Source organism: Heterodontus francisci, chromosome 17 (genome assembly GCF_036365525.1).
Source record: "Heterodontus francisci isolate sHetFra1 chromosome 17, sHetFra1.hap1, whole genome shotgun sequence".
In the NCBI taxonomy this organism is placed as follows: Eukaryota; Metazoa; Chordata; class Chondrichthyes; order Heterodontiformes; family Heterodontidae; genus Heterodontus; species Heterodontus francisci.
The window spans coordinates 35,268,022-35,290,027 of record NC_090387.1 but is presented as its reverse complement, the minus strand read 5'-3'; the positions used below and the strand labels follow the sequence as shown (position 1 = coordinate 35,290,027).

The 22,006-nt window shown below is 41.2% G+C and overlaps 1 protein-coding gene across 1 annotated transcript in view; it reads right to left on the bottom strand.

Annotated features, from left to right (window-relative positions):
* cpne7 (copine VII) overlaps positions 1-21,213 on the bottom strand; it is a 183,743-nt gene extending 162,530 nt beyond the window's left edge. The window contains exon 1 of the mRNA XM_068049886.1: positions 21,040-21,213. Within this exon, the coding sequence (XP_067905987.1) occupies positions 21,040-21,213 (174 nt within the window). The remainder of the gene's footprint in view (positions 1-21,039) is intronic.
* Positions 21,214-22,006: the final 793 nt, after the last annotated feature.

Here is a 22,006-nt window from a genome sequence, read left to right as displayed (position 1 = left end):
GAGAGTGGGGTGGGAGGGGTGGGGGGAGTCACAGAGGGCAGGCTGTGCTATTGTTGTGTGGACAGCCATTGCCACTGGGGCGCAATGGGAGGGGGGGCCTCTGTGGGTCATGGAGTGCCCAAAAAGGAGGCGCCCCCACGGAGTCCACTGGGAGGCCCACCAGACTGAACTGGACAGTCTCCCCACGCAGTGGCGGGCCATCCCCACTGCTGGCAAGATACCCACGCAGGTGGGAAGAGACCCTTAATTGGTCACTAAAGTAGCTCAATTGGGCCGCCAATGCATGGCACATCTGCCAGCTTTTCCGCCACTTGCAAAATGGCATGGCAGCAGGAAGATGTCAGACATGCCCCTGATGCCTTCCCACACCATTTTGCCAGCTTTCCCACCTCCCAGATCATTGTCTCCGCCAATTGCTTAGTGGTCAAGTTTATGTGTTAAGCCACATAGGCCAATAACAGCCCAGCTTCAATCCCCAGTATGTTTTAAGTTGGGTTGCTAAATTGGCCTCAGTGTTTTTGGCTAAAGATAAAATCATCCTGGTTTCCTGCGGCTGATTGTTGTGCACAGCCCACTCCTAGAAATGTTGGTTGAGAAGAGGATCAGGCTGAGCTGGAATACCTGCCAATAGTGAGAGCGCATTTTTCCTCTTTAGTACTTGGCAGTGCAAAGAGTGGGATGCAGAAGTTCACCCACATTTTCATCCATTTATATTAGCAGATGAGAAACCAGGCAGGTTCCCTTACGAGCAGGGCAATTCCTCCCCACCAGATTTTCGATTTTGTGCTTCATTTGCCTTACGCCCAAGTGCCCTATTTAAGCTCAGACCGTGGAAAATGACCACTTGTGAGAGGTCGTGGAGGGTAGTGCAATACAGTTATAATATCTACCTTCAGGAGGGGAGAAAAAAGGGGAGCAATCAGAAAAAGAACATTAAATACAGACATACATTCTCTGTGACACCACCTTGGTCTACATTGTCTGTTTTTTAAAATGAATCAGTGTTGCCAACTACAGCACACCACAGTGATTCAAGTCACTGCTTTATTTGATGGTATATAATGAAAGCGGGATCTGACTGGAAATAACAAGTCACAGTTATTATTGTAGTCCATTCTACAAAGGATAAAAATAACAAATCTACTTCTATGAAAAGATATAAATGTTAAGAAATATAAAGTGCACCTGTCTGGATGGTGATCTAAGAATGAACTTCAAATAGAATTTCACACCTGAATCAATCCAATGTGAGGCAATCCTCATTTTCTGGAGAAAATCCAATTTCTTTGCAATCTGTTGATTCAGAAAAGCTAACCTTATAATAAAATATCACTGTGCGTGTACTGGGAGAAGGTTTCATTGGGTTGTATCAGTTAAATAACAGGCAGCACCACTGTCATTATTCCATCAAACATTAGCACATCTTGTGTTTTTGGCACTGTTGCTCCTAAGTCATGGAGTAAACATTTTGCTAGACTGTCAAGAGATGCCATGCTGGTCCAATGGAGGGACATATTCTGAGGTACTTCCAGGGTACATATCCTGCAGAATCACCAGGGAGGTACAGCCTGCTAGGTTGCCAGAAAGAATAGATGTACATATTATCCTTGAGCCACAGCGACTATAGATAACAAATCTTGCATTGCATGAGCATGCCCTTTTGGGGGGAATAGGCTCCATTCACCCACCCATCCCCCACACCAGAGAGATCAAGTGCACACTTGAAATTAAAATATGAAAACTGGGTACATACATGTGCTCTGATAAACCACCAGGGAATAAAGAAAGTGTATGACCTAGATTCCCACAATCCCTCCCCCATTGGCGGAGTGAGAATATCACCCACCAATTTGAAACGGCCACTTTGGAATGGCAATACCACTCCTGATAGGCTCATTGCATTCGACAGAGAGGGATATACAATTCTTGTGCAACCTTTGATGGGCTGTAACCAGTCAAAGTGTAGCATAATATTTCTCCAAGAATGGCTGAAGCAGCAGCAGCGCTGGAGGTGTCAACAGATCAAAGGACTCCCAGATTCTTGGAGACATTCATGGATGAAATCAGGGCTAGGGGATTAAGAATATTGGGCACTAAGGGCAGGAAGGCCTCTAAGAGGGTGGTTATAGGCTGTCTAGAGGGAAGTGATAGAGACAATCAGTGCTTCTCCAAGAACTGTCACATTGTGCTGGAAGAGATTCAATGACCTCACAAGGGTAACTAAGGCAAGTCTAGACACTTTTGACAATACACATCCTTTACTACAAGGACAGCCTTCACTCACTTCTTTAACTCTCAAGGTTGTTTTATCTCAGCATGTGGTTGTCAGAGGAACATACTTCTGCTAAGGGTAACCTCTTCAAACATTGGAGCACTTTATTTACACTAAACTATTTTGCCAACTTACATTACTTGCCTCAAGTGCTACAGCTAGTCCTCAAGGACGTGATTTAAAGAAACAATGCACTTTCACATCTCATCTTAGGATGCATGTACTCATTTGAGGTAAAGTGTCTATGCCATTCATATACCCTTAACATTGTCTTCTCTCCCTCCAAAGAAAAGTGGCCTATAACCAGCACAAAGAAATAGAACCAGGGAGGAGCAGCAATGCTGAAAACCTAGACTTCACATTAAAAGGGAGCACTGTAAATCATCGCCAGGCAAACAGCAGAACCTGTTGAAGGTGAGGAGGCAACAGGAGATTTGTAAAAGCTTGGAAATGCTCGTTGTAGCTGGTTTTGGCTTTACACACTTTCTCAAAGTACTCAAATGCCCTGATACTCAGCAATTATTTCTTCAAATGAGACCAACTCTTCTGTATTTCACCTCATAGAGGGTACCTTGCAGGAAGAAGTTGCCCACAATGGTAATCAACTAGGCCCTTCCACTGGGGAATTAACTGCTGGAACCACAGTCTTAATTGCTATCAATGCCTCACCAAATGCATCATGACATTTTACTTAAGCAAGCATCAACACAGGGACACCCAACCAGGAGAAAGTAGATTGTCCCATAGGAAAATCCGTGTCCCCAGTGCTTTAACTAGAGGTAAGTGAAACCCATTTCCTGAATCATACTAAAGCTAGTTTCAATGCAAACTGCAAAACAAGGTTTTAAATTTAGTATAAAATTTAAAGTAATCCGACAAAGGTTTGGAAATGTTTAAGGAATATGAAACACTGTCATATTACAAATAGGTGATTTTTAAACAGCCCAGTTTAGCAGTTGGTGTCAACAAAAATGACCACCTGCATTTATATAGTGCCTTTAGCACAGAAAAATGTCCCATGGTGCTTCTCAGAGGCATAAGGAAAAAAAATGGTTGCAAGGCAAAGGAGATCAGGTGGAGAGGCCAAAAGTTTGGTCAAAGAGGTAGGTTTTAAAGAGGGTGTTAAAGGAGGAGGGGAGGTTTAAGGAGGGAATTCCAGTGAAAGAGGCCTCAGCAACTGAAAGCATGACCGCCAATGGTTGGGCAAAATGGGGGAAGATGCACAGGAAGCCGGAGTCAGAGGGAGAGAGTTTGAGGGGAGAGTTATAGCACTGGAAGAGTTTACAGAGATAGGCTGGGGCTAGTCCATAGAGGGATTTAAACATAACGGCAGGACTTTTAATTTTGAGACAGTGGGAACCTATGCAAGTGAGTGGGACGTGGTGCAGGTAGGATACAGGTGGAAGAGTTTTGGAATGAGCTGAACTTTACAGGAGGTGAAGCTTTGGAGGCTGGCAGAAAATCATTGGAAATTGTTGAGCCTGAAAGTGACAGAGATGGATAAAAGTTCCGTGGCAGACAGGCTGAGGTACAGGTGGAATGCGGGTGACATTTAGCATGTGAATGTGCATAAACTGTTTACCTATTGAATGATGTAGCTGCGATGGAGAGGATATGGAGTCAGAAGCCCAGTCTGGCGTTGAATAGGATGCTGAAATTATGAAAAGTCAGACTTTTTCAGCTGGCTTGACAACAAAATTATGTACTGCATTTTTTTTTAAATTGAGACGGGAAAGCACAGACTGCTAATTATAATACTGATCATATCAATGTAGAGAGGCATCTGAGGAGTTTGAATCTGCTCCTTTGATGACAGCTACACCAAAAGTATCAGTAAGTTTAGTGTTCGGACACCTATATGCTCCGGTACTTTTCATGCATAGTTTAAGTGTGGTAACATAAAGAACAGAATATGTTAAAATTCATGACAAAGTAAAAAAGATTTCAGGAGGTATTTGAATGTTTTTTTTTAAAGAACATTACAGCGCAGTACAGGCCCTTCGGCCCTCGATGTTGCGCCGACCTGTGAAACCATCTGACCTACACTATTCCATTTTCATCCATATGTCTATCCAATGACCAATTAAATGCCCTTAATGTTGGCGAGTCTACCACTGTTGCAGGCAGGGCGTTCCACGCCCCTACTACTCTCTGAGTAAAGAAACTACCTCTAACATCTGTCCTATATCTATCACCCCTCAACTTAAAGCTATGTCCCCTCATGTTTGCCATCACCATCCGAGGAAAAAGACTCTCACTATCCACCCTATCTAACCCTCTGATTATCTTATATGTCTCTATTAAGTCACCTCTCCTCCTCCTTCTCTCCAACGAAAACAACCTCAAGTCCCTCAGCCTTTCCTCGTAAGACCTTCCCTCCATACCAGGCAACATCCTAGTAAATCTCCTCTGCACCCTTTCCATAGCTTCCACATCCTTCCTATAATGCGGTGACCAGAACTGCACGCAATACTCCAGGTGCGGTCTCACCAGAGTTTTGTACAGCTGCAGCATGACCTCGTGGCTCCGAAACTCGATGTTGCTCAGTAATGATTCTGCAGTCTTTTTGTAGATGACAGAACCCAGATTTGTACATGAATATTTGAGTTTAATCATTTAAAAGGGAACAGAAAACTAAAATTCCAGTTGCAAAAAAAAAACATAAAGAAATAATGTTTTAAAATAAAAACAGTGCTGGAAAAACTCAGCAGGTCTGGCAGCATCTGTGGAGAGAGAAGCAGAGTTAACATTTCAGGTCAGTGACCCTTCTTCAGAACTGGCAGATATAAGAAATGTAAAAGATTTTAAGCAAGTAAAGCGGGGGTGGGGCAAGAGATAACAAAAGAGAAGGTGTTGATAGGACAAGGTCACAGAATAGCTGACCAGAAGATCATGCTGCAAAGGCAACAATATGTTAATGGAGTGCTGAAAGACAAAGCGTTAGTACAGAAAGGGTGTTAATGGACTGAAAACTGAATAGCCACAATCACAAACATGAAAACAAAACAGTGGGTAGGCACAGTAGAAACAAACTGAACAAATTAAAATAAAATAAAATAAGCACAAAAAATGAAAGAAAAAAGAAAAAAATAACTAAAGTAAAATGGGGGGCCCGACATGCTCTGAAATTATTGAACTCAATGTTCAGTCCGGCAGGCTGTAGTCTGCCAAATCGGTAAATGAAATGCTGTTCCTCGAGCTTGCTTTGTTGTTCACTGGAACACTGCAACAATCCCAAGACAGAGAGGTGAACATAAGAGCAGGGAGGTGTGTCAAAATGACCAGCAACCGGAAGCTCGGGGTCATGCTTTTGGACTGAGCAGAGGTGTTCCACAAAGCGGTCAACCAGTCTCCATTTGGTCTCCCCAATGTAGAGGAGACCACATTGTGAGCAGCGAATACAGTATACCAAATTGAAAGAAGTACAAGTAAATCGCTGCTTCACCTGAAAGGAGTGTTTGGTGCCTTGGATAGTGAGGAGAGAGGAGGTAAATGGGCAGGCATTACACCTCCTGCGCTTGCAGGGGAAGGTGCCATGGGAAGGGGACAAGGTGGTGGGGGTAGTGGAGGAGTGGACCAGGTTGTTGCGGAGGGAACGATCCCTTCGGAATGCTGACAGGCGAAGGGAGGGAGAAGATGCCTTTGGTAGTGGCATCACGCTGGAGGTGGCGGAAATGGCAGAGGATGATCCTTTGGATATGGAGGCTGATGGGGTGGAAAGTGAGGACAAGGGGAACCCTGTCATGGTTCTGGAAGGGAGGGGAAGGGGTGAGGGTAGAGGTGCGGGAAATGGGCCGGACATGGTTGAGGGCCCTGTCAACCACAGCGGGGGGGTGGAATTCTTGGCTGAGGGAAAAGGAAGACATATCAGAAGCGCTGTCATGGAAGGTAGCGTTATCAAAGCAGATGCGTTGGAGACGGAGAAACTAGGAGAATGGAATGGAGTCCTTACAGGAGGCAGGGTGTGAAGAAGTGTATAAATAATGTTTTATTCATTTAATATTTTGTAGCCTATAATCTGATAAAATTAGGACCATTTCAGTACAGCTGTGGTGCATATGTGACATATCAAAAATCAGTTAAGGAATCACAGAATAGTTACAGCGCAGAAGGAGGCCATTCGGTCCATCGTGTCTGCACCAGCTCTCCCTCTGAAAGAGCAATTCACTTAGTCCCATTTCCCACCTTCTCCCGTAACCCTACACATTCTTTTTCATATAACAGTCCAATTCCTTTTTGAATGCTTCAATTGAACCTGCCTCCACCATACTCTCAGGCAGCACATTCCAGACCTTAACCACACATTGCATGAAAATGTTTTTCCTCATGTCACTTTTGCTTCTCTTATCCATTACTGTAAATCTGTGCCCTCTCATTCTCGAACCTTACAAGAGTGGGAACAATTTATCTCTATCTACTCTGTCCAGACTCTTCGTGATTTTGAATACCTCTATCAAATCACCTCTCAGCCTTCTCTTCTCCAAGGAAAACAGTCCCAACTTCTCCAATCTATCTTCATAACTGAAGTTCTTCATCCCTGGAACTAGTCTCATGAATCTTTTCTGCATTCTTTCCAATGCCCTCACATCATCCTTAAAGTGCCCACCCAGAACTGGATGCAATACTCCAGCTGAGGCCGAACTAGTGTCTTATACAAGTTCAACATAACTTCCTTGCTCTTGTACTCTATGCCCCTATTAATAAAGCCCAGGATACTGTATGCTTTATTAACCGCTCTCTCAACCTGTGCTGCCACCTTCAATGACTTATGCATATATACATCTAGGTTCCTCTGCTCCTGCACCCCCTTTAGAATTGTACCCTTTATTTTATATTGTTTCTCCATGTTCTTCCTACCAAAATGTATCACTTCACATTTCTCTGCATTGAGCTTCATCTGCCATCTAACTACCCATTCCACCAACCTGTCTGTGTCCTTTTGAAGTTCTATACTGTCTCCTCACAGTTCACAATGCTTCCAAGTTTCGGATCATCTGCAAACTTTGAAATTGTGCCCTGTACACCAAGGTTTAGGTCATTAATATATATCAAGAAAAGTAAGGGTCCCAACACTGATCCCTGGGGAACTCCACTACAAACTTTCCTCCAGCCCGAAAAACATCCATTAACCACTACTCTTTGTTTCCTCTCACTCAACCAATTCCGCATCCATGTTGCTACCATCTCTTTTATTCCATGAGCTATAACTTTGCTCACAGGTCTGTTGTGTGGCACTTTTGAAATGCCTTTTGAAAGTCCACATCAACAGCATTGCCATCATCAACCTTTTCTATTACGTCTTCAAAAAACTAGCAAGTTAGCCAAACATGATTTTCCCTTATGAGTTAGATTTAGAGTAATTGTTGAAAAGAATAAAGATAGACCAAAAGTAAAAGTTTTAAATTGGTGAAGGTCAATTTTACTAAATTGAGATGTGATTTGGCAAAAATGGACTGGAAACAGCTACTTGAAGGTAAATCAGTGTCAGAACAGTGGAAGCTAAAGAGAGTTCAGAACAAATAAAAAGGGTGGGACTCTCAAATGTGCAATAACACCATCCACCCCAACGTACCTTCCCTCCCTCATATGTCAAAGAGCATATTGTCATGCAGGCCCCCACCTGCCAAGAATGAGGCACATTAATTTTGCCACAAGGACATTAAACTTCAAATTGTTGCGAGGAAGAGGAGAAGGCCTGATACAAGGAATTTCCAGGCCCCTGGCCAGAAGGACATTTTTTGCATAGTAACAGGCACTAACTATTTGGAACAAAGGACTGCTCTCAATACAGAACAGATGTGGTCAGACCAGTTTAGTCACATGACTAACTGGCAGTTGCAGAGTTTGAACTGAGAGTTTTAAATTTGAGAAACTGTTTGAAGACAGAAAGCTCTTAGCTCCTGAATTGAAAAGAGCCTCTCCTTTCTGCTCCCATCTCTTTCTCACCAGCTTTGGAATGCATTGAAGACACATGAACCCCAAGAGAGAAAAGTCTCCTACAGTGAACAAGGTTTAAGAAGAATACTGGATCCCCAACAAAAAGCAATTACCTACAAGCAAGGTGCTCGAAGAACCGTAACAACTCTTCAGATATTGCCTCAAACCTTTCCACTTTATTTTTTCTTCTGCTCTTTTCTGTCCCTATTTGCATGTGCATATCACGTATGCATGCTAGCGTGGGGTGCAGCGTGTATCCGTAGGCGTTAACCAAATTAGAGTTTAAGTTTAAGTTTTAACAAAATTTCACTTTTCTTCTTTAAACCTAAGAAAGCCTGTTTGTGCTGTTTTCTTTGGAAAGCAGTGAACAAGGATTCACCAAGGGGGAACTCAAAACACAGTGTTTAAAATTAAACCCTGTTACAGTAAGACCAGTTGAAGGCTGAGAGGGACCCCTAGACACCTTTCTCACCTGGTCATAACAATATTAAGTAGGATAAGGCAAAAAATAAAGAAAGCTTATGCCAGATGCCAAAAGCTCAATACTGCAGAAAGCCTAGATATGTACAGAAAGTACAGGGATGAAATTACAAAGGAAATTAGTAAAGCGAAGAGAGGGCATGAAAAAATATTGGCAAGTAAAATCAAGGCTAACCAAAAATGTATTATAAATACATAGAGAGCAAGAGGATAACTAAAGAAAGAGTAGGGCTGATTAGAGACCAAGGGTAACTTGTGTGTGGAGATGCAAGGCATGGACAAGGTTCTTAATTAATACTTTGCATCTGATTTCACAAAAGAGAGCGATACAGCAGACATTGTAGTTAAGGATGAGGAGTGTGAAATATTGGATGGGATGAACATAGTGAAGGAGGGAATATTAAAGTGTTTAGCATCCTTGAAAATGAATAAATCACTAAATCCGGATGAATTGCATCCCTGGCTGCCAAGAGAAGCAAGGGAAGAAACAATTAAATCTCTCACCAACATTTTCCAATCATCTCTGGCTGTAGGTGTGGTGCCAGAGGTGTAGAGGACTGCTAACATTGTACCACTGTTTAAGAAGTGGAAAAGGGATATAGCAAGTAACTACAAGCCAGTCAACCTAACCTTGGTGGTGGGCAAATTAGTGGAACAATTCTGAGAGACAGTATACATCATCATTTGGAAAGCATGGATTAATCAAGGATAGTCAGCGTGGATTTGTTAAAGGACAGTTGTATTTTACTGACTTGAATGAATTTTTTGAGGAAGTAAAAAGGAGGATCAATGAGGGTATTGCATTTGATGTGGTATACATGGATTTTAGCAAGGGTTTTAACAAGGTCCCAAATAGTAGACTGGTTAGAAAATTAAATGTTCACGGAATCCAAGGGAAAGTGGCAAGTTGGATCTAAAATTGGCTCAGTGGCACAAGCAAAGGGTAATGGCCAGTGGGTGTTTTTGTGACTGAAAGTCTGTTTCCAGTGGGGTTCCACAGGACTCAGTACTGGGTCCCTTGTTGTTTGTGGTATATATCAATGATTGAGACTTAAATGTTGGGGCCATGAATAAGATGTTTTCAGATTATATGAAAAGTGGTAAATGGAGTTCAACCTGGCAAAGTGTGAGGTAATGACTTGGGGAGAACAAACAAGGCAAGGAAATACATAATACATGATAGGATTCTGAGAAGTGTAGAGGAACAGAGCTCCTGTCCACAGATCCCTGAAGGTGGTCAAGGCGGCACACAAGATACTTTCCTTTATTCCCACATTCTACTCTCTGTAAACTTGAGGTCATTCAAACTTCTGCCGCCCGTGTCTTAACTCTCACCAAATTCCGTTCCCCTATCACCCCTGTGCTCACTTACCTACATTGACTCCTGGTCAAGCAACATCTTGATTTTAAAATTCTCATCCTTTTTCTCAAATCCCTCCATGGCCTCATCCCTCCCTATCTCTGTATCTCCTCCAGCCCCACAACCTTCCAAGATATCGGCACTGCTCTAATTCTGGCCTCTTGTGCATCACTGATTTCAATCGCTCCGCCATTGGTGGCTGTGCCTTCAGTTGCCAAGGCCCCAAGCTCTGGAATTTCCTCCCTACACCTCTTTGCTTCTCCACCTCGCTTTCCTCATTTGAGACACTACTTAAAACCTACCTCTTTGACCAAGCTTTTGGTCATTGGACCTAATATCTCCCTATGTGGCTCAATGTCATACTTGGTTTTATAATGCTCCTGTGAAGCACCTTAGGACATTTTATTATGCTAAAGGTGCTATATAATTATAAGTTGTTGTTGTTTATTGACCAAGGCATACAGTATAAGATCAGGGAAGTTATGCCAGAACTGTATAAATTAGTTCTGGTCACCATATTGCAGGAAAGATATAATTACATTTGAGAGGGCACAGAGGAGATTGACAAGCATGTTGCCAGGAATAGTGAATTTTAGTTATGAGGAAAGATTGGATAGGCTGGGTTAGTTTTTTTTTGGAACAGAGGAAGCGGAGGGGAGATTTAACTGGTGTATAAAATTAACAGGGGCCTAGATAGAGTGGATAGGAATGATCTATTTCTGTTAGCAGAGGGTTCAATAACCCAAAATTTAAAGTAAATGGTACAAGGATTAGAGGGGAGTTAAGGAATAATCTTTTCATCCTGAAGGTGGTGGGATCCGGAACTCACTGCCTAAACGGTTGGTAGAAGCAGAAACCCTCATCACATTTAAAATGCACTTGGATATGCACTTGAGGTGTCGTAACCTCATCTTGGCCAAATGCCAAGAGCTGGAAAGTAGAATGAGGCTGTATAGCTCTATTGCAGCTGGCACAGATATGATGGGCCAAATGGCCTACATCTGTGCCACAAATTTTTCTATGCTTCTATCAGAGTATCTGTCAAATATTAAATAATTCATTTGTCCAAATGGTCTGTGCAACAATAGCTATACCTGCAGCAATGGATTTTTCCATTCAGAGAAAACTAACTCCGTCCTAGCATGCTGGCTCATAATATATCCAAGTGTGCACTTGAAGCTGCACTGTCCCTTCTCCAACCAGAACAATTTATCCTTGTAGGACAAAACTGTCTCTTCCCTGACACAAACAGAGCTATTCACCAGATTGAATAATATAACAACTAACACAAACTAGTCCTGAGGACAGTTTCAGATCTTCAGATAGCACTGGCACCGGGTCAGTTACATTACAGGGATGCCTCCAATGACTGCCTGTCATGAGAGGCAATGCCCTGTAAGGTAATGGTTAGCTGCTTTTACATTAAAGCCTAGTCTCAGAAGGCGAAACTAACTGAGCCCTTCTCCCATATTAACTTTTCCTGTAAACCAACAACAACGTGCATTTCTACAGCACCTTTGATGTAGAAAACATCCCAAGGTGCTCCACGGTGTGCTATCAAACAAAATTTGACACTAAGCCACATAAAGCGATATTAGGATAAATGGTTAAAAGCTTCGTCAAAGGGGTAGGTTTTAAGGAATATCAATGGAGGAAAGAGAGGAAGAGAGGCAGAGGGGTTTGGGGAGGAGCTTAAGGCCTTGGCAGCCCAAGTACAGTGGCCAATGGTGGAGTGATTAAAGTCGGGCATGTGCAAGAGGCCAGAATTGGAGGAGCACAGATATCCCAAAGGCTTGCAGGACTGGAGGAGGTTACAGAATTAGGGAGTTAGGGCCTAACATTCCCTGCATGCATAGGCTTGAATTACATTTTGACCATCAAGGTAGTGCAAGGTAGTGGCATCATGATGTTATAAGTGTTGATGGAGATGGTTGTGCCTGAGCCCATGATGACGGTACCACTGAAAGGCTCTACTGCTGCTCCAGCTGCAGGTTTGGTACCTCCAATAAGACCAGCAGCATCCAAGAAAACTCAACAAGAAACAGATCTTCCTCACAATTTGTTTAAAAAAAAAATCCTGATGCATCAGCCAGCTGCAGAAAATGCATATGATAGAAGCCAGAAGCCATGCAGCGATATAAAAGTAACTGAGGTATTGAGTTGAATGTATTTCAGTCTGGAAAGTTCAAGTTCTTTACACACATTCCTCCTTATCTACCGCCATTCAAACAGGGAGTCTTGATGTTCCAAGTCTGCTTCCTATGTTCTACTTCTTATTTCATTTATATTCCTGCTTAGCACTGTAATGAATAAGGGCAATTCAACAATCTAAACATTTCTAAGAGCATTTTTGTCAAATATAAAGGAAGACTTTATTCATTAAAATACTTATGCTAAAATGATACCCTGATCTTCTACATCTGCTATTGTTGGCTGTTAGCTTCCTGGTTGTCTGTAGCATAATAGTTCATGATCCATCAGTCAGTGACATCCACATACTTCTGTTGGTTTTGAAGTAGGATAGTCAAAACTGATCACACCACATCAGGCCCTCTTAGCTCCACACTATATCTGTCTCATGCCACAATCTGCAGCTTGTTCAGCGTGTGAAACCACAAGGTAAAGCAATCAGTAAAATGACAGGACCCAGATTACAGACTCCCCTCACTTCATTTTATTTAATCTTTACATGAGCAGCTTCTATTGATTTGGCTTTGTTGTAATGTAACAGCTGCTGTGTAAACATTTTTGCATTCAGGAAATTTGCCACAGGGCAAAATCTGTCACCGACAGAGTGAGGATTTAATGGGGCTTAGAACCTAGTACCATTGTGCCAAAATATCTTGGAATGACTTGGGTTAGCTGGGCTATACACGGTTTCTTTTTAAAGGAGGTAATGCCGCAGTTCGGGAATAGCTTTTATTTAAAATGTCCTGAGTACAAATGGCCTTTTTATAATACATCTGTGCAGTTGCCAAAAAAAGCATTTGATAAAGTGCCACATAACAGGCTTTTCAGCAAAGTTAAAGCCCATGGAATAAAAGGGATAGCGGCAGCAAGGATACGAAAATGCCTGTGTTTTGTTAAATATATTTTTTGAGGATTTGTTTTTGAAAGACTGAAAGATGTTAAACTTTGGGGTTTTCAAAGGGGGTCATATAAAGGCCACTTGACTTTGAAAAACAGTCCCTGGAAATGTTTTTTTAAAAGAGGCACTGAGAGGTCTTGTGAGGAAAACAAGCCTTTCTGGGAAACCACCTGACTTCCAGCAACAGCAAGCCTTTTTGGGAAACCACCTGACTTTCAGCTCAATTATCAACAAAGAACTTTGGACACCTGGAGAAGTTGTTTACAAAGAAGTGACAGGTCACAATTGATGGAGGTCAAAAGGTTGACCTCCTATTGTCAGTTTTGCTTTTGAATTGTTTTGAGTTGAGGTTGAACTGTATAAAAAGGGAAAGAGAACTTCCAAGGAGAGAATTCCCAAGGAAGGAAAGAAGATCACAACCCAGCTCAGCTTTCCAGTACCTCTCAAAGACCCTGAGAAGTCCACTGTGTCAACTCATCTCGTCTCCTGTCTTTGAAGAAAAGCCTGCTAAATTAATTCTCAACACTATCTGTAAAGAACTGTTCTAAAAGATCCCAGTGACCCGTCTACGTGTACTCGGAGGCCAGACTGTATGCCAGTTTTGGAACACAACATATCTCATCTGCTGTTTCTTTAAGAATGAGCAAGATTTCAGCCCAAGTGTGTTTTTTGTCTGAAATAGAGCTCTAAAAACAAAATTCCCTTTATTTTTCTGGTTAACCGGTGTATGTGTACGTGAATGTGAGGAGCTAAGGTAAAAAGGGAACTTTAATATTTCTATCTGTGTCTTTATGCTTTACTTCATTACTGGTTAAGACTAGTTTTATAATAAACTGATAATTTTGTTGTTTATTAAAGAAGCCTGGTTAGTGTGTTTTATTCTGGGGAAAAATAGAGTACATGATTGACCGTATCGGTAAGTGGGAAAATTTAAATATATGTTGTGACCTGTGCAGAAGTGGGACTAGAATGAACAGTGCACTCCTCCTGCCTAGGTCGTAACTGCATGGATGCTAAATTGGCTGAGTGACAGGAAACAGTAGTGGTAAAAAGTTGTTTTCCAGACTGGAGGAAGGTATATAGTGGGGTACCCCAGGGGTCAGTATAAGGCCCAGTGCTTTTCTTGATCTATATTAATGATCTAGACTTGGGTATGCAGGGCACAATTTTAAAATTTGCAGATGACACAAACTTGGAAGTATTCTGAGCTGTGAGGAGGATAGTGATGGACTCCAAGAGGACATAGGCTAGTAGAATAGTAAATGAGATTTAATGCAGAGAAATGTGAAGTGATACATTTTGGTAGGAAGAACGAGGAGAGGCAACATAAAATAAAGGATACAATTCTAAAGGGGGATCCAGAAGCAGAGAGACCTGAAGTTGTATGTGCACAAATCGTTAAAGGTTGCAGGGCAGGTTGAGAAAGTGGTTAAATGAAGCATATGGGATCTATAAATAGAGGAATAAAGTACAAAAACAACAAAGCTACAATGAACTTTGTAAAACACAGGTTCAACCTCAACTGGAGTATTACGTCCAATTCTGGGCACCACACTTTAGGAATATGTGAAGGCATTCAAGAGGGTGCAGAAAAGATTTACGAAAATGGTTCCAGGGATGAGGAACTTCAGTTACATGGATAAATTGGAGAAGTTGGGGCTGTTCTCCCTCGAGAAGAGAAGGTTCAGAGGAGATTTGATAGAAGTATTCAAAATCATGAGGGGTCCGGACAGAGTAGTTAGGGAGAAATTATTCCCATTGGCAGAGGTGTCAAGAACCAGAGGTCACTGATTTAAGATGAATTCAAAAGAACCAGAGGAGGAAAAACTCTTTCACACAGTGTGTGGTTAGGATCTGAAATACACTGCTTGAGAGTGTGAAGGGGGCAGATTCAATTGTGCCTTTCAAAAGAGAATTGGATAGTCACCTGCAGAGAAAAAAATTTGCAGAGCTACGAGGAAAAGGCAGGGGAGTGGTACTAGCTGAGTTGCTCTTACAGACAGTCGACACGAACACAACAGGCTGCATGGCTCCTTCGGTGCTTCTAAGATTCTGTGATAAATTTGTGCTATTTTTGAAGGTTTATTTGATACCTTTTCTGCCCTACAATTCCATTCAAGTTTCAATTCATGATCCACATTTTCATCGGGTATTTTGCTTTATGCTCTGCCAAGCAATGCCATGGATTGCGTCAGTGTTTCCTTCAGCTCATTGCTTTAATTTTTTTTTAATTGTTTCATATGATAGTGTCAGAGTTAAACACTTGAAAAATGAGCCTTGCATTTATAGCTTCTCCAAGTCATCACTTGGCAACAAGATCCATCAGAAATATAATGAACTTGGGTATAGTACATTATGAAAACTGTACGCTACATATTCTGGTCCTTTGCTGCACGGTTGTGCTTCACGTATGTGGCTAAGAGCTACTGCACATAGTTACCAGCTTTTTCTCCCAAGGCAACTTACTTGATTACAACTCACTTGAAAGTAGAGTTCATTTTATAGCTGATTGCACCAGCTTTAACAGTGGTTTTGATGAAGACATAGCTTAAAATTTGGGTTTCTTCTGTTGCACTTAGTTGCACTGAGTTCTGACTGTAGTGCCTACTTAATATCACTGTTAGAATATAAAGCACAAAAAAGAACATGATCATCCAGGTGCTCTTTCCACAGACCATGTTTAATTTATGTTCCATTACACCTGGTTTACTCGATATCGCAAAAGAAAATTCTGTACAACTTCTCCCTGACCCCTAAAGGGGATCACTCAAAATTGTAGAATAACTGTTCATTCCCACATCTTCATTGCTCAAGCATGGCTGGCTAGTTCCAAAGATTCAAGGTTTTGCATTTGCTTTTAAAGAGATGAAGAAATTGGCTGGAATATGTGGGAGAAATTATTAGTTGGAGAATTTATGACTAATGATTTGAACAGATAGAGACACAAAAGTCAAGCGTGATGTAGCATGCCGTGCTTGCTTGGTTGGGAACTACTGCTGTTACAAGGTTTCAAGTAGCAGAGCCACCTGTTGGCCTATAGTGATACAATATAAACAATTAGGGATTATCAGGTAAAGTCAGCATTCCTGCTCCAATATTGAGCTGCACTTAAAGGAAGGACAGGCTGGAGATTCTCCTACTCACATTCTGTTTGAGTACAGCTCAAACCTGGGAGTGTTGAATTTGCCCATATGTTATTCCACAGTATATTATCCCACAATATACTAGTATATCCCAAGTATACTGTAGTATTTAGAACTATACTATTCTACACAATACAATTTCACACAATAATACTGGAAATACATTATTCCATACTGTAGTATTATATTATTCACCATTAATTGATTTCACAATAATGTAGGTTTGCTACAGATTTGAAACTGAACACAAGAGGTTTCAGTCCTAAAGCTACCAACTATTTCTGCCAATAATTAACTCTATTTGGTTGCTTAATCCCCTGATGAAAAGTTGTGCGCTCACGGCTTACAAGAAATGTTAGCCATATGCCAATGATCACGGCACTGATAGATAAAATACTTCATTTCAATTACATTATTTGAAAAATGGGACAAAAATAAAAATGTTGAGCAAAATATCAGACACCTTGGGGTTGATGGTAACTCCCCCACCTCCACCCACCACAACAGGCAGGAGAGGATCCAGGGGGTGGTTTTGGGGGTTAAAAATAAGAAAATCACAGAGTGACCCCAACCCACCACATATATACCTGACACCATTTTCACAATGGCAGGTTGCATGTTGTGTCTGTATCCTGCTCTGAGAGTTGGGACACTTCATTGTACTATTTAAATCAGGACCCACTATGTGGTTGATAGTTTGAATTAAATTTGATGCTGACCAGGCATGTTTCCCAGGGAAAGAAGGCAGCAGCCAGATCAAGCAGGTAAGTGCTTTTCGTAGCACTGCTTGTGGACCAGGAGGAAGAGTGCTCCCACCAGCCCCTCAAGCAATCCATCTGTTGATCGCAGCCTCTTCCCACTGCCATGATCTCCCCCAACCATCAAAACACTATTTTTGTCTCCCTTCCTCCCTCCTGATTGCCCTGCATCAGCATCCCTCCAACCATGCCCTGATCTTTGTCATCCTCTGACCTGCTCACCATGCCCTGATCTTCATCTCCCCAACAATTGCCCTGCATAGACCATCCCCCCCAACCATGCCCAGATCTTGGTCTCCCTCCAGATTGCCTTGCTGAGCTCCCCCAACAAGCCCTAATCCTTTCCGATTGTGAGGGACCATCAATGGTCTCCAACTGCAACTTTCTACCACTGCTTTCCCACCCAGCAGCTGGCCAGTTTCTCAATTTGGCCAGCTGCCAAGCGGGAAGCAGAATTTAAAGTATGATATGAAGTGGACCTCCACATTCCAGGAATTTCCCGGTCTCTCCCACATCCACCCCACAAGCGTGCTCTCCCGCTCCCTCCTCACCTCCCCATAAATATCAGGGCCCTTACATTTGTTATTTTTGATTCCCACACAAAAAACTCGGCCTATCCCCTCTCTGTAATTACACTAACGTACATGAAGAAATCTAGATTATTTCGAAAAGAGCCAGAACAGAAAATTATGTACCGCATTTCTGGGAAAGAGCCCTCACTTCTGTATGATATATGGGAGAGGTGGGGGTTACATGATTTCAGATTTTCAGTTTTTATTACTAAGTGAAAGAGTGTGAAGCTTTAGCTGGTTGGGAATGCCACTACATGGCATCTCTGTTAAATATCTGAATTGGTCTAACCCACAACCATTAGCAATGCACTTAAAGAAATCAATTTGTGCCAAAATGTGCCCTACAATAATGAGAAGTTATATACAGTAAATCCAGAGCTCAGAGTCTGTTACTCAGTCCCAATATTCTCACACCTTTCACACATACAGACTTAACCGGTGAACATATTTTCCCCACCTACACAAAGTTGCCTGCAGGCACATAAGAGGGTGAAAGTCCTCTATATATTACAGCTAATGACTAATGCTATTTCTGCAATTTCCGCAGTGGTTCTCCCAATTGACTGCTATAACTTCAGATGATTGGTGAAAACCTGGAGAAACAAATGAGGCAGATGCATAGGAGGGAGAGGACATGGGACTGGATAGACAGCAGCCAGTCTGGGCCAGTCTATGGCCCAGTATTTTCAAGGAATAAAAGTTTCCAATCCAAATAAAGTCACTTTGCGCCTGCCTGTTCGCCCCCACCCCACCCCCATCGCCATCCCCACATACCCTTACAAAGTGCCTCCCTGTCAAAGACTTCTGCCTATTACCTCTGGTAGGCATAGTTAGGTCTACCTGAGATATTCACTCCGATTCAATGGTCCTGGTCATTCAAATATGTTACATTCAGGAGTGTTCCTGTATTTCCCAGTATCTAATTATACAATAGAAAAACCCAGAGGGAGGTGTAACTTATTAGATCCCTTGTGATCTGAACTAGCTGAAGTGTCTTTTGCAAGTGCACTCACATTGGCTGGCTTTTGGAACATGATCAGGGTTGGAGAATGGAACAATAATGATGCTTTCTACTTAGGGCTCTTTCATCTTTTAAGAACATGAGTGTGAGGTCATCCACTTTGGATCTAAGAAAGATAAATCAGAATACTTTCCAAATGATGAGAAGCCAGGAACTGTGGATGAGCAGAGAGGTTTAGAGATCCTTGTACAGAAATCACTAAAAGCTAGTGGACAGGTACAAGAAATAATTTCCAAGTCTAATGGAATGTTAAAGTTTGTCTCAAGAAGGGTGAAATACAAAGGGGTGGAAGTTATGCCACCTTTGTATAAAGTTCTGGTTAGACTGCATCTGGAGTACTGCATTCAGTTCTGGGCACTATGCCTCAGGAAGGATATATTGGCCTTGCAGAATCACTAGAATTACACCAGAGCTGAAAATGTTAAATGATGGATTGCATTGACTTGGACAGTATTCTCATAAGTACAGAAGATTAAGGAGTGATTTAATTAAGGTGGCTATGATTAAAGGATTTGGTAGTATAGATATGGAGAAATTATTTATTTTTGGTGAGGAAGTACAGAACAAGAGGGCATAACATTAAAATTAGAGCTAGATCATTCAGAGGTGATGTCAGGAAGCATTTCTTCACACAAAGGGTAATGGAAATCTGGAACTCTCTCCCAAAATGCTGTTGAGGCTAGGTCAATTTAAAATGGAAAAATTGAGATTGAAAGATTTTTATTAGGTAAGAGTATTAAAGGATATGGAACCAAAGTGGGCAAATGAAGTTAAGATACAGACAAGCCAAGATATAATTGAATGGTGGGACAAGTTTGAGGGGCTGAATGGCCTGAGCCCCTAAAGTGTTTTTAGTCAGATTTCTCCGCTCTTCTTTCATATCTGAAGGCAATTCCTGTTAACAACCAGTTCGGTTTTCAACAAAAAAATGAAAACCTAGCTCATAAAGGTGAATGTTGTCTGGTAAATATTTTCAATGTGAAATATTTAACCCCTTATATATCATACAAAGAAATGAGAAGGAAATTCTACTAATATAATGCCTTTCACACCTCACGATATCCTGAAGTGTTCCACAGCCAATCAAATATTTTTGAAGTTTAGTCAATGTTGTAATGCCTTAGCTTTAAAGAGATGGCTTTTTAACTATCTTTTTGCACTACTCCTAAAGCAACATTTTCTTTTTATTCACTGCTGACATGTTCTTAGTTAATGGATCTGCTAGGCACAGTTAAGAACCATAGTTAACCTGTGAATACATTGATTGGGAGCCACATTTTTCTTTTTAACTAAGCCATCAACTAAGACATCTACTCAGGTAACCAGCAATAATACGCGACAAGAGATCATTTAGTAAAAATAAGTTGGAAACAATCAACATATACACAGATTAACTATGTAGTTCTTAATGGCACTCAGGGGACACACTCGAATGATTCTGCTGCCTTGTGTCAGCTAAGTGCAGTTAATTTGTATCAGCTTGAATTAAATGTCAGACAGCTGTAACTTCACTGAGGAGCCTTGATAAGAAGATTATGTTGGTAGATGAAAGTAGTTTATTTGTAGCAGGAATTTCTCTAATCAGGAGTTGACTTGTGTTGTTCCAGCTGATCTGACACACAATAGTTGGGGTCATTTTTTCTTAAGTCGTTCTATTAAGACAAATAACCTGGTGAAATATGGTACAGTGCAGTAATTTTTCAAAATCAAAGCAACTACCTGAGATAGTTGTTACAAACTTGATATATAGTAGAAAGTGTCTACAATCCCACTATATAATTAAGAATTAATTACAGTTATGCACAATTCCCTATACATTAAATCTCACCATAGTGAGTGTGTTGCAGGGAAATGCCAGATATAAAAATCATAGAATATTTGAAATTACAGCTCATAAGGAGGCTACTCATTTCATCTTGCCTGTGCAGATTCTAGTTCAATGGAGCTGTCTACTCTAATCGCATTTTTCTGACCTTTTCCCATATCCTTTTATATTTTCCTGTAGAATCATATAATAGCAGAGGGAAGACAACAAATTTGGACAAAGTATTTCCCATATTTATGTTGAGTCAACCAGCTCCAGTCTCACATACCTCATGGTACTCAATCACATAGACATTGAAAGAAGAAAATAAAAAGCTTGTAGTTATATAAGTGCCTTTTGCATCTTAAGGACGTACTGATGTGTTTCATAGCCAATGAATGAGTAAAGTCTACCTGCTGTCTTAACTAGGAATGTTATATCAGATATCTGTGCTTATCTATCTTGGTCCAGATGTTTTAAAAGAAACAGACCTCATAATTCACCTTATTTGAATCAGTTATACTGACTTTTCAAATATACACTCATGTATAAGCACACCGATATTGCCTTTTTAGTCAGGTAATATCTATTGACTGCCACCTACCTCCACCCAATGTCCCTGAGACTGCATCATAAGTATCACAGATGGGTCAGATTTATTGAGAGTATCTCTGTCCAGCAAAGCTTTGCAGGAAACACGTAGTTCCACCTTGGATACACAGGGAGCTGTAACAACACCCAGTGGGCCTGGAGACACCCTGCCTGTGAGCTCAGTCATCTCTGCACCAAGAGCTGTCTGAGAAACCAGCAGCAAGGAAACGTTTCTGGGAGGACCTTAACAAGAGACTAGATGAGCTCTTCAGCAAGACACTAACACTAGGGAACCAGCACTAAGGATTTGTATTGGGTGTTTGCACCAGGGCAACAGCTATAAAGCTGCTTGAAGGTATAAAAGGTAATAGAGAGTATTTCAATGGACTCAGTCTCTGTTCTTTCTAGGATCCTCCAATCAAGGCTTTGTTAATACTTTGATTCTTCCATCTTCAGTGTCCAAGAATAAACTGAAGTAACTTGGGGCAGTAAGCAATCCTTTTAGACAATGCAGCACCAAAGCCGATATCAAAAGCACCTGAAAATAAATCAAGCAAAGGTTTGTTGTAATAAAGCTCATTCCAGTCATTTGACTGAGATTAACAGTAACAACCAAAATAAATGAACTTTCGTTTCTTAAATAGAGTCCATTTCTTCAGTGTTTTTATTTACATCATCTATTCAGTCCTGTTGTTAGATTTCATAATATTTAAGCATCTAATTTGCTTTAGGTGGCAAAATAAAATAAGAAAAAGAAATAGGGGAAATAATGAAAAAGGAAGGCAACACTTGCATTAAATTTTTAAAAGGCTATATAAAAAACAAATAATCCCCTTTAAGCAAATGTCTTCCCTGTGTCATTCTGAAACATAGTTGATTGTATGTAGATGTTTAATACATGTTTAATGGTTTTGTCGTTAAATTAGAAATAAATAAGCTCATTCATAGCTTTCATCAGACCATGTCATGCATTAATTCTC